This window comes from Nematolebias whitei, chromosome 18 (assembly GCF_014905685.2).
Source record: "Nematolebias whitei isolate Nwh7 chromosome 18, NemWhi1, whole genome shotgun sequence".
Taxonomy (NCBI): Eukaryota; Metazoa; Chordata; class Actinopteri; order Cyprinodontiformes; family Rivulidae; genus Nematolebias; species Nematolebias whitei.
The window spans coordinates 25,777,104-25,790,919 of NC_056515.1; the positions used below are offsets into that span (position 1 = coordinate 25,777,104).

At 39.0% G+C, this 13,816-nt stretch overlaps 1 protein-coding gene across 1 annotated transcript in view; it reads left to right on the top strand.

Moving 5' to 3' along the window:
- The first annotated feature begins 4,805 nt into the window (after positions 1-4,805).
- eng (endoglin) overlaps positions 4,806-13,816 on the top strand; it is a 35,257-nt gene continuing 26,246 nt past the window's right edge. Inside the window, exons 1-4 of the mRNA XM_037692005.1 lie at positions 4,806-4,848; positions 5,286-5,478; positions 5,605-5,639; positions 8,599-8,618. Of these exons, the coding sequence (XP_037547933.1) occupies positions 4,806-4,848; positions 5,286-5,478; positions 5,605-5,639; positions 8,599-8,618 (291 nt within the window). The remainder of the gene's footprint in view (positions 4,849-5,285; positions 5,479-5,604; positions 5,640-8,598; positions 8,619-13,816) is intronic.

Sequence of the window (13,816 nt, forward strand, 5' to 3'; positions counted from 1 at the left end):
GTTAAAGTAAAGTGTGTGAAAACCAACAATGTATCTTGACTAACTCCACTCTAAAGGCATTCACTGTCAATTTTCCCTAAAGTATTCATAGCTAAATGTTGCCACATCATACAACACCTTTACTGCTGTTGTTGTTGTTGTTGTATTTTTCTTTGCATTCATAATTCTAAGGTTGGAATTATAGTATTTTTTGTATATTTAGCAATGTATGAGCTCCTGCTATTACTGTATGCAATGTCATAAACTTGACACTTTTACTTGAAAATGAGTTCACTCTGGGCCCTTGAGCAAGGCCCTTGACCCCCACCATCTGCTCCCCTGAGTACCACATGGCAGCTCTCTGCTCCACACGGAGGACTGTGATAGCTCGGTGGTCCATGGTTGTGTCATGAAGAGCATCAGGTGTAAAAAACAATTGCCAAGTTTTGGTGCGAGTTAGTTTGCTGTGGAGTCCCCTGAAGAAGGGAGCAGCTGAAAGAAGAAGAAAATAAATAAATAAACAAAACACGTTTAGTTATAAATCAACCCAATTTTAAGGCCATGCACAGACAATGGCTTCTGTTCAGCTACAGTGCACTCAGTAATTATTATGTCCTTTATGGCATTTCACTAAACAGGTTGGCATCCTGAAATAATTATGTGTTTGAAAAATGTATTTAAATATCCATCCATCCATTATTATTTACCCGCTTCTTCCATTTTGGGTCATGGGGGTCGCCGGTGCCCATGTCCAGCAATCATTGATGGACATATCACAAGTCCATCACAGGGACACAAATGAGACAAACAACCATTCACTCTCTCACTCACACCTAGGGACAATTTAGAGTTACCAATCAGCCTAACATGCATGTTTTTGGACTGTGGGAGGAAACCGGAGTACTTGGAGAAAAAACACACAAGCACAGCGAGAACATGGAAACTAAACCCAGAAAGATCCCCATCCAGGATTTGAACCGATGACCTGCTCACTGAGAGGCAGCAGCTCGATCAACTGCGCCACCGTGCCACCCAGTAACAGTTGTTTCCCTTCCGGGGATTGAACACCAAATGTATTACAAACCCGGTGCTTTGCCTCTTCACCAGAGAGCAATGTATTTAAATATAAAACAATAAAAATGAACATACACCCTCTAATAGACAATATTCTAATTATGGTTTTGTAAGTCTAATTAGTCAATTGATTGTGAAAAATGTTTTAATTATCATAACATGATAGGATATCATGAATTTTCTAAACTGATGTTAAGGATGGATTGTAATTTGTTTGGTTACTTATGGAGTCTACCTCTACAAACCCTTGTCTATTTATCAGACTGACAATGTGTGAAAATGTGGAACAACTTCTTGAAGTAATCAAATCAGGCTCACATCCTTTGTGATCACATGCACAACCAAACAAAAACAAAAGAAAGTAGGTATTAAAAATTTATAGAGATCAGTTGCAATTTTTATTATTATTTATGCTATCATAATGTCCCAAACTTATTCATCAAGTGAACTGCAATATTTACTGTATAACTCCTAGAGTTGCTGCTGCTTCTTCAACAAATTATCAATTATGTCTGCACACTTGCTTCCTATTTTCTACAAAATATTTATATATTTAGTTTCCATCCATCCATTATCTTCCGCTTGTTCCAAAGTCGGGTCGCGGGGGCAGCAGCTTGAGCAGGGAGGCCCAGACATCTCTTTCCACACGCACCTCTTCTAGCTCTACTGGGTGGGGCGGTGGTGGTGGGGGGGGACCCCAAGGTTGTTCCCATGCCAAAAGAGAGACATAGTCTCCCCAATGTGTCCTAGATCTTCCCTGGGGACTCCTCCCAGTCGGTCATACCCGAAGCACCTCTCTAGGGGGATGCCCAGGGGGCATCCTTACCAGATGCCTGAACCACCTCAACTGGCTCCTTTCGATGTGGAGGAGCAGCGGTTCTACTCTGAGTCTCACAGAGATAACTTCTCATCCTATCTTTAAGGGAGAGTCCAGCTACCCTGTGGAGGAAACTCACTTTAACCACCTGTATCCACGGTATCATTCTTTTGGTCACTACCCAGAGTTTGTGACCATAGGTGAGGGTAGGAGCATAGACTGACCGGTAAACAGAGAGCTTTACCTTACAGCTCAGCTTCCTCTTCACCACAACGGACTGGTACAGAGTCTGCAATACTGCAGACACTGCACCAATCCATCTGCCAATCTCACACTACATTCTTCCCTCACTTGTGAACAAAACCCCAAGATACTTGAACTCCTCCACTTGAGGCAGAACCTCACACTCGACCTGAAGAGAACATTCCACCCTTTTCTGGTTGAGGACCATGGCCTCAGATTTTGAATTTTTTTTTTAAACTTTGTTTCCAGTAAATATGATGCTCATATCTAATGAATGGGAAGTTTTCCTAAGGATTCTTAGGATATAATCTTTTTCCATGAAATGAGCTGATTTATCTCTTCCCTAATGTTTGTTTTTTATTCACATTTACCCCCGATACTCAACATCTAAATGGAAATCACTTGCATCCATAAACACTTCTTCTCATAGAATGGGAAATGAAGGGGACTGATATAAGTAGATAAAGAGGACAGCGGGATGGAATGGCTCTTCTTTACCTCATTTACCAGCAAACCGCTTAGCAAAGCCATTGGCATTTCCGGGGTCAAGGGAGCAAAATGAATGTTCTTTATATCCTATGGTGACTCGTAAAAACAGGAGACTAGTGACACAGACGTCTACTTACACAGACATGCACACGCACACACATGCAAGTTGTTGCTCAGTCCGTGTGATTTATACGAAGACCTCGGGTGACAGTCATGGGCCGTTGACTCCGTCACAGCAGAACAAGAAAGAAATAACTTAATGGATGTGGATATTGAGCAACAGACATTAACACTGAGGGCCAGAATAACAGGAAGTCAACCTTGACCCCTGTGGCGAGAAGGGAAGAGAAGACAGCGAAGGAGAAAGGATGTTTCTCCATCTTGATTTACAAGAAAACTGAAGTTCAAAGTAAGAAAGTACACTTTCCAAAAAGAGGCCCACCTCTTCAGGATTTAGTTTGTGATACTTTGAACAACACAAAAAAGGTCAACGTGTAAGAAAAGTAAAAAGTAAAATAAAAAATAAGAAAACTGTCATTATTAGAATGCTAAATATTTGGTTATTATAATAAAAGTGAACATAACACATAAGGTCTAACTATCTGTTCAATAGTTATATTATGAGTCATGGATGTTATGAAAACATATAATTGAAATAAGTAAAAGTCAAAAAATGAGTAACATTTTAAACAAGGAAATAACATGATAAAATAGCTTCTTATGTAACAGGTTCCATCTTCTTTTATGAATAACTGTAATATACATATTGCAATTATTGCTTTCTATCCAATTACATTTAAATCTGTGTCCATCCTCCTCATTCTGATCGTTATGTTGCCTCAACCAAGGTTTTTATTTATGATTTTTTTTTCAACAGGAGGCATTCGATTAGCATTCCAGTCTTTTGACACTAACATTAACCAATTTTTATTATTATTATTATTATTTTTTGCTTTCCAACACATAATTTATTTCTGATTGATGGTGGCCATCTGGGTAAACAGTCCAAATGCATCATAAGAGTCAGGGAAGCTGTGTGCCAAGCTGCTTATTAAATTATTTGTTCTGTGATGGTTGTCGACTACAACACCAGTGGTTTTAAGGTGATTGAGGCCTGCTCTGCTTTAAAAGTAATACTGTTGATATTTTTAGGTGTGACAGTTCAGATTGAAAACATAATCCTAATGATTTGATAATGACAAGTTTGTGATAATTAAATTCAGCCTTTTTAAAATATAACCATGTAACTCCTTGTAAAGCATAGCTTAAATGATTTGTAATACAGGCAATGCGTAGGTTTTATCAGCAGTCAATATCTTACCTGCTTTAAACCACTATCTGCACAATTTTAATTTAGTTAAGCACTTAGTTTAAACTATACAGCAAGTAAAACATACTTTTGTTCAACATGATTTTACATAAACGTCTCTTTTAAACCCAACTAACCTTATTTGATTGACCCCGTTTTTAACACTTCTACTTTGTACTTCACTTTTTCCTTGAAGCAAATTTTCATTTGGACAAAATTTTTTATTTGATAGAAGTCTGTTGTTAAGGTAATTATTCTGGATGAGTATATTTAACTAGCATTGTTTTGCTGCGTGTTTTATTATTATTTATAAAATACAGAATAACACAGTCTTTAGAGTAAAAAATCTCAAGCTTCTTCAGGAATGTCTATCTAATCCCAAAATAAGTGCAAGGTTTTAAAAACTATATTTGCATAAACTCCATGACATTTTTGAAAGTGAAGTTTTTTTAAAAAGCAGAAATTCACATTGTAGTGGCTAGTTGTTAGATTGACAATTATTAGAAAATTTCTTTCTGATTTTTCAAATTGAGATTTTGTCCACTGCAGGGAAGATGTTGACTGCACAGAATCCCACTTCAAGTAGTCCAAAATCTCCTTTAATGCCCTATTTTGTCTGACTTGCACCAGTTATTTCTTACTGAGCTGGAAAAAAAACCTGGCCTTTCTCACTTTACCCTTCCCAAAATGCTTTTAAATAAAAAATAAACTTTACTGGATGATATTTTGTCCCTGGCAGACTAAGACAGGTTAGAGCGCACTTGCCTACTCCATCTAATTTAAAACAATAGAACACACACACACACATATTGCCCAGGTCAAACACCAGGCATTTATAGCCAACCTCACCCATGACCGCTCAGCCTCGGCCCGATTAATTCAGCCTCCTGGGACATGGATCCCCAGGTTAAACAGCAGCCTTATTGCCGAGAGCTGAGTGAGCGGACCTGATGGATGAGTGCAACCCGGAGTCCTGACATGGCTGATAAACGTGGAGCGGCTGATCTGTTTTTAAACAATGTAGTCCTACCCACACATTTAACATCCATACTCTGAAGCCAGGGAAAAGCTTTCAGGATGATTAATAACAAATTTGTCCCTTTGCAGACAAGGGATCCGGGACAGTGCAGGGTTTATCCATCTGTTAAACCATGGCTTTTTGCCTTTCACACATGGACATGTTCATTCATTTGATATGTCGAATGTGACAAGATTGCTGATAATTGACTGAAAACATTTATTCCTTTGCATTTAACACATTTGATACATTTGACAAGCGAACACAGGCGGTTCTGTATTTACGGGGGTGGCAACAATATTCATCTAGATTTTATTAGCTGCTGATGGTAACAATTTGCATCTGATTTCTTGCAGCCTCAAGTCAGACATGTGAACCAGCGGAGGTAAAGGACAGCCAGTCGAGCTACGTGAGTGAGATGCTAACTGGCTGCTGGACCAATTTTGTCAGAGACGACGAGGCAGAGGTCCACATCGTTAATCTGGTGTGGAGCATGATGGTAAGCATGTCAATGTGGGACAAAAACAACGAGATGCTAAACGGGCAAATGTGAACAAGCAAACCCTTTACTTCATAAGGAGAAAATAAAATCACATTTTTCAAATAAATTACCATATTTTTTGAACTATAAGGTGCTCTTAAAATCTTTTAATTTTCTCAAAAATCAACAGTGAGCCTTATAATCCAGTGCGCCTTATGCATTAATTCTGGTTGTGCTTATTAACCTCAGACTGATTTTATGTGGTGCAACTGAACAATGTTGAGAGTTACTGTGAATGAGTTGAATAAAGTTGGACTTATCTGACTGTTTTGTTTCGATTAACACATCTTATAATCTGATGCAATTTATGCATGAAAACAGACCTGTTTATTGATATTGTGCCTCATAGACCGAAAAATATGGTAATAGACAACAATACTCCATTTTAGGCTTTTTAATCAGTGTAATACAATTAAAATCATCCAGCGAGAGAAACTACTTTAGTAAACTGTAAGTTTGTATCAAAATGTAAACATTTGGTGCTTCCTTTGTCTTAAAACCCAACTCCAAAAAACTATTGTGCAGCTTGGGTGTGCTATCTTTTGCACATCATTCACATTTGTAAGCTGACAGAATTGTATATAAAATCCACTCATGCAGAATTGACCAAACAGCATTTCACACTTTTGTGGTAATGTAATATGTCATTCAGTGTGACAAACACAGCTAAACTGTTCTGAGCTTGTGGCAGAATTTTATTCTACTCATATTTACACGATCCTATCTGCGTCCATAACATTATCCATCATAAGGCCAACTGTAGAAGCTAGTAAAATAGATTTTGTACGTGAAAAATGCAGCTTGCCTATGTTAGAAATATAGTCAGCAATGTTTCACACAGTATGTTAATTAGGAGAGAAAGAACTAAAGAAAGAACAAAAGTTAAAAAAGGATAAAATACCTTCTTAACTTTATAAGCTTGTTCATTTACGCATAAGAGGTAATGTCAAAAATAATCTTTGTGCAGACAAAAATGGTAAAAATGCAGTCCACAGTACTAAATGCAAACAAGTACCAGATAATAAAGCTAATATAATGCATATTAAATCACAAAATGGACCACTTTAAAAGGCAGCCTATAAATAATTACCAACTCAGCCAACCTCCCACAACAGACATATGCATTAATGCAAACCCACCCACTCCTCATTCCCTTTGCTGTCTTGATATAACCTTTATATAACAAGGTTCTGCAAATTCAGTGTTTTGCATCACAGAAAAAAAAAAACATTTTCAAAGCATCATAAAGTTTATTAATTTTCTTCCTGACCTTAAAAAAAGCACAATGCTCATTAATATGGCTTTTTAAAATTTCCTTTGAATACTTCTGTTGCTCTTCTGCAGCTTTGATCTTTTGTGCTTTATACTGCTGAAAGCCACTGACATATTTTATTATTGAAGACTTATAGTTTAACACATTTCACACTGACCACAGCAATAATGTTGGTTGGGTTAAAAATGGACTTGATTCTTGTTCAACACAATCCAGTTAGTCATTAAACTCATTATATGAAGACATCAATAAAAAAAAATAACAGTGATTTTCAAACTTTTTCTTTAAATTACTAACCTGTTTTAACGAGAGAGCTCAAACAATCTGAGTTCACGTCTTGGCTGGGGGCTTTCTTTATAAGTTTACTGGTTTCTGCACAGTCCAGAAAATCCTGCATGTTGTGGTAATTGGTGACTGTGACAATTTTTTTGTCGTCCTGGGATGAACTGGCGACATGTATGTTTAGCCTCTTGCCTAAAAACTGCTGGAGGTTTAGGCACCATCTCCCAGTGACAGGGGAGTCCATTATATAGTCAGTTCAGGTCTAAACAAGACCATAAGATTAACTTGCCTGTATTTTTAATGAACATAAATACTATCCCAGCAGCTGACTTCATCATTTGTCACACATATTGGAAACAAAACAACACCAGCCCCAACAAAGCCGTTTTTTACTCCTCACAGAAGAACAGTTATGCAATGCCTGAAAAAGAAGATGGTTGATTTATTTCCCTTGTGTTGTCACAGCTTTGAGAGGAGCAGAATGAAGGATTGTTGAGGATTTCTTAGTTGTTGGTCAAACCTGTGTTTTCCCAGTCCAGAGACTACAACAAGACAGATGGACTGCTAATGCTCTGTTGAATGAGCAGAGGCTCATTAGAATTAAGGACAGATTGCAGACACGTGACGGGCAGAGATGGTAAATTCAACAATAATGGTTTGACACCAGCCAAAAGAAAATGACTTGTTATAAATGCCCCAATAGGAGATTTGTGTGCTTTTTCTCTAATAATGTGTCAAACAGCTGCAGATAAAGAACACAGACTGGAGACAAGAGGAAAAACTGCTGAATGAGACTTGTTTATTTTTAACATTTGACTATATCTGAGATAGCATGAACTAAGACGGATGCTGTTACAAGCTCTAAAACTCTGTTCCCACACATGAAACTCCAAATGCACACAAACACTCGCCATTTCCTGCTTTATCAGCCAGATAGCTAAAAACATTGAACAGACACCAGGAATGACTGGGGTTTATTTTCTGTCGCGTCATTCAAGCCTCTAAAAACTGATAGTTCTGGGAAATTTGGCTTTTTGTTGAGACTTTGTTTTTCAGCTACAATCCCAAACTCTCGATGCGCTGACAGGGTATGGGGTCATTCTGATTTTCAGCCTACTCCGTTGGGAAATGACATTGAAAAACTTACTTCAGAAAAATTTTAATCTATGAGCGGTTATTGCTCAGCTACACCACATTTTTCACTGCCACCCATTGTCGGTCAGCTCACATTACTCATTTCTTTATCAGCGCTCTCTCTTAAGTGTTTTTTTTTTTTTGTCGGTTCTCTCCATAAAACTTACAACTTTTGTTCAACAACTGTTTTCATTCTTACCTCTTCTTTAATTTAATTCTTATTTTATGTTTTCCTTGTTTTCTTCTCATGAAGGGAAACATATGTGCACAGTCTCTCCATCACATTTGATGAAGGAACACAATGCAGTTTTAACATTACCACATTTTTCAGCCTATAATTCACAGTTTTTTGCATAATTTACATGCCCTTCGACTTATACACCGAAGCGACATATTTATGTATTTCCCCCCATATTTATAAACCAATTTTTTGGCTGAGATATGACTGTTTTCATTCATTCTGACTGAAAATATTGAACATTTCCATTTTCATCCGCTAGATGGCACTAGAGTAGTATGGCATGCCATTGTGTCATGTAATATGTAAAAGTGGCTATTAATGACACAATCGGCTTCCCATATAACCACCTTCGTTCAGCTTGCCTGGAGGAACCATAAAATCAGCTTCATTTTGTTGCGCCGCTTCGGTGAAATGCAGCTAATTTGACCATTGAAGTGCATTAAGCAAAAGTTCCACTGAGACACACCTTTACTATAAATTCAAGCAAAAATAATTGTTTTTAGGTGGTTATCTTGAAAAATTTCGAAGAAATGCACAGCAAGTTGTCCCTCAGAGCACGTTCCCACTTCCGCAAATTGGGTTTTGAAATGCAGCTGATTTGACAGTCAAAGTGCATTTATTAAGCAAAAGTTAGATTGAGACACACCTTTACTATAAATTTGAGCAAACACAAAATTGTTTTTAATTGTTAATTTTGTTAAATTCTTGTTAAAGTCCTCCTGTGAACGCTCCTGCGGCCTCCATTTGGCAGCCAATCGATTTTTGGAACAACACCGGCCCACATTTCTGGGTTGTCAGCGGTGATGTGTAACAAATGCCATGCATCAGTGGTGACATATTATGCAACCTATACGGCGAAGCAACATATTTATGGATTTTTCCACTTTATTAGACATATTTGGACTGAAGCAACTTATAAGGCGGTACAACGTGTACCGTGGAAAATACAGTGATAAGTACTTTCAAGGACCTTGGCTCCAACGATTTCCGGGAAACTTTAATAAAATTGTGTCTTTTTCCCTCTAAAGCACTAAACAAAGTGCAAATGTTTGTATGGCACACAAGAACACTTTATTGATATTAGTTTGTAAGAGGTGCATTTCCCAACTTACTTTTGTTTGAAGAAAGGCTGACAACATTTTGAAAGATTGTTGCATTGGCCTCAGACAGTGGGTTACAGGCTTAAATGTTACTGAACTCTTGCATCAAGTCTTTAGTCTCAGTTGAATTTAACGAATTGTAAATTAACAAATGAGAGAACAAAAATCTGGTTTAAGCAAATTAAGAAAGGATTACCCCTCAAAAATATGTCAATGTCTAAAAGCTAAATACAGAAAGCAATATGTTATGCATTATAAACTGCCTGTTTATTACAACAGTTTACTGTTAAACTCAGCAAGGGGGTTTGAGTAAGTTCACATGTGGAATTGTGATGCAACTGGTTCAGAGTTACCATACTGTGTTGTTTAGTGGGTTTGCAACTGGATGTTTGATCACATCTAATGAAAAAAGGGACATAGGATGTTCCAACAGTAACCTCTTATCTTTTCTTTAAAACATATTGCAAATACAGAGAGGAGAGGGAGTAAACTGTCCAGTCAAGAGGAAAGTTTGCTCTTCCTTAACCTTTCTTTGTCCTTTAAAGTTTCTTATCACCTTCTTCCCTGTCCCTTTATTTTCATACTGATTTATAATCCTCCAGGGGCATTTGGCTTACACCGCATGGCCACGCTGTGAATTATAGCAGGAGCATCAAGGGGCTGCAAAAGCCAGCAGAATTCATTGGGAGGGCCTGCTTGTGCAAGACCCCATTGATGTCTCACACTGACTTGGGTATAGTCAGGGGTCCTGGCACAGGGCCGAGACAAGACCAACGGAGCCAATTCAACTTACAAGGGAGAGCCAAAAGAATAACTGGAAACTGCATCAGCAAAGGCCCTACAAAAAACAAAACAAAACAAAAAAAAAGAAAAACACAATTGGATCTTGAAAGGATTGGAACAAGACTAGCAGAAGGTGAGCACTCAGGGTCAGAGATCAAATACAAAGCCCCCAAAGCAGGCAACGAAACAATAAAGCTTGTCAGAAAGAAGTGTTTAAGAAAAATGCCATGGAGGTGTCTCTGTAGGAGGCACAATGAGCTCAACAGGAAATGCCATTCATTTATTTGCTGCATGCAGATGCAACATGATTGAAGTAAAACCTTTGAGGTATTTCATGGCGGGTGCTGTGTTACTCCTGGTTTCAGACTCATGTTTTAATAAGAGCTGAGCTGTTATTTTCTGTTGGGGAATCAATCTATCTTCTTGGGGTATAATAAATATAGTGCACAGGACAGAAAGCAAGGGCTGGTAACCTGTGACTCTCTTAGCCATGCTGTTTCTCATACACCATGCATGCACAAGTGTAGGCACAAGGCAGCCATACATCAAATATACATCAGCACGTAATATTTTGAGGATATCTTTTCCCAGTGCCTCGAGTCACATGCAAAATATTTTGATGTAATTCATCAAACTATTATTTTTCAACACCTTTTGTTCATTAAAAAAATTGATTATTCAGACATTTTTTTAAATGTTGAATTATTTTTATACTACCGTTATTCTCGGACTACAGAACGCACCTGTCTCTAAGCCGCATATACTAAATATAAGATAAATCATGAATTTGTACATAAATAACACGCTCTGGTTATTAAGCTGCGGGCATCCACTGTTCATCGTCTGGATCTGTGCCCAACTCCAGCATTGTGCAAATTTCTTGTTGTACTTCAAGAATCTGCCACTGGATGGTGTTTCATAGTCTGCAGCTTGCTTTCAACACACATTCAGACTGCAAGATCGTCACAAGTCTTCATGATGCTTCGCTGTCTTACTCATGGTTAAAATCCATGGTTAGAATCCAGTTTTTTTTTTCTCGCTACTATTCCTCTTGATTGTCCTTTTGGTTGCTATTTTGTTTTGATTTGTAAAAAAAAAAAAAAAAAAAAGAGAGAAAGAAATATACAAGTAAATTTGTTTGCCTGTTTTATGACTGTCTGTTGTTGTCATTGTTATCCATTGTTGTCATCACTCTATTTTAAGAAATCAGGCCTCTCTTGTAAATGTGTCACCGAGGCTCAGTGGGATTAACCTGTATATATAAAGGTTGAATGAAAAAAAAAATCAACCTTCAAAATTAACACAAGAACTATCTAAGCATAATCACTGGACAGAACCGTGCCATCCATCCATCCATTTTCTTTACCCGCTTATTCCATTTTGGGTCACGGGGGTCGCTGGTGCCCATGTCCAGCAATCACTGTGCGAGGGGAGGTGTACACCCTGGACGGGTCACAAGTCCATCACAGGGACACATAAAGACAAACGAGACAAACAACCATTCACTCTCTCATTCACACCTAGGGACAATTTAGAGTTACCAATCAGCCTAACATGCATGTTTTTGGTCTGTGGGAGGAAACCGGAGCACCCGGAGAAAACCCACGCATGCACGGAGAGAACATGCAAACTCCACCCAGAAAGGCCCCTGGACCGGGGTTTGAACCAAGGACCTGCTCGCTGAGAGGCAGCAGCTCTACCAGTTGTGCCACCGTGCTGCCAGAACCGTGCCAAACACCTTTTTCTTCTTCTTTCAGCTTTTCCCTCTTCAGGGGTCGCCACAGCAAGTCATCTTCCTCCACCTCACTCTGTCCTCTGTATCCTCTGTGTCCTCTGTATCCTCTGTCCTCACTCCAACTACCTTCATGTCCTCTCTAAATGCATCCATATATCTCCTCTTTGGCCTTCCTCTTTGTCTTTTTCCTGGCAGCTGCATTTCTAACATCCTTCTACCAATATACCCACGGTCCCTCCTCTTGACATGTCCAAACCATCTCAGTCTAGTCTCCCTAACTTTATCTCCCAGTTGTTCAACCTGTGCTGTACTGCTGATGATCTCATTACTAACCTTATCCAGCCTTGTCACTCCTAAGGAGAACCTTAGCATCTTAATTTCTGCCACTTCCAGTTCTTTCTCCTGTCTTTTTGTCAATGCCACTGTCATATTTCTTCTTGGCTAATCTCTTTCTTTGAACGGCATCCTGCACTTCACAATTCCACCACCAGGTTTCCTTATCATCCATTCTCTGTCCAGATGACACACCAAGTACCTTCCTACTTGTCTCTCTAATTACTGTTGCTGTAGTAGCCCAGTCATTTGGAAGGTATTTCTTACCACCCAGAGCCTTTAACAGCTTCTCTCTGAATTTCTCACAACATTCTTCCTTCTTCAGCTTCCACGATTTGGTCTTCTTCTCTGATTTTACTCTTTTCCTCTTCTACACAACAACAGTCATTCTACACACAACCATCCAATGCTGTCTGGCCACGCTCTCCCCTGCCACAACCTTACAGTTTCCAATCTCCCTCAGGTTTCCTCTTCTACACATAACGTAGTCGACCTGCATACTCCTTCCTCCACTCTTTTAGGTCACTATTTTCCTCCCTCTTTTGGAAATAGGTATTGACTATAGCCATTTCCATTCTCTTGACAATATCCACTACCATCTGTCCTTCCTGGTTTTTTTCCTTGACACCAAACCTACTCATCACTTCCTCATCCCCTATGTTTCCTTCACCAACATGTCCATTCAGGTCTGCTCCGATCACCACTCTCTCCTCCTTGGGAATACTCTCTATCACTTCATCCAGATCTTTCCAAAATGTATATTACTCCTCCTCATCACATCCAACCTGTGGAGCATAACCAATGACAATGTTTAGCATCAGACCTTCTACTTCTACCTTCAGGCACATCACTATATCTGACACTCTCTTTACCTCTACTACATTCTTCTTCATTCACCCCTACTCCTTTTCTCTTTCTATCCACACCATGGTAAAACAGTTTGAACCCTGCTCCAATGCTGCGAGCCTTACTGGCCTTCCACTTGGTCTCTTGGACACATAAAACTTCTATCTTCCTTCTCTGCATCATGTCAGCCAGCTCACTACCTTTGCCTGTCATTGTCCCCACATTTAGAGTTGCAACCCTCAGTCCTACATTCTTCATTTCCTCTTCTCCCTCTGTCTCCTGACACGTTTCCCTCCTCGTGCTCTTTGACTAACAGTAGCACAATTTCTGCCAGCACCCTGTTTGTCAACAGCACCGGAGGCGGTCCTTGTTAACCCGGGCCTCGACATATCTGGTATGGTTTTGCTTTGATGAACTCGCATTATGGTTTTGGCAAAAGTGTTTTATATTGGATGCCATTCCTGACACAACCCTCACCATTTACCCGGGCTTGGGACCAGCACAAGAGATACACTGGCTTGTGCTCCCTAGTGGCTGCTTTTAACCGTGCCAAATACCTACATAACTGAAATTATATATATATATATATATATATATATATATATATATATATATATAT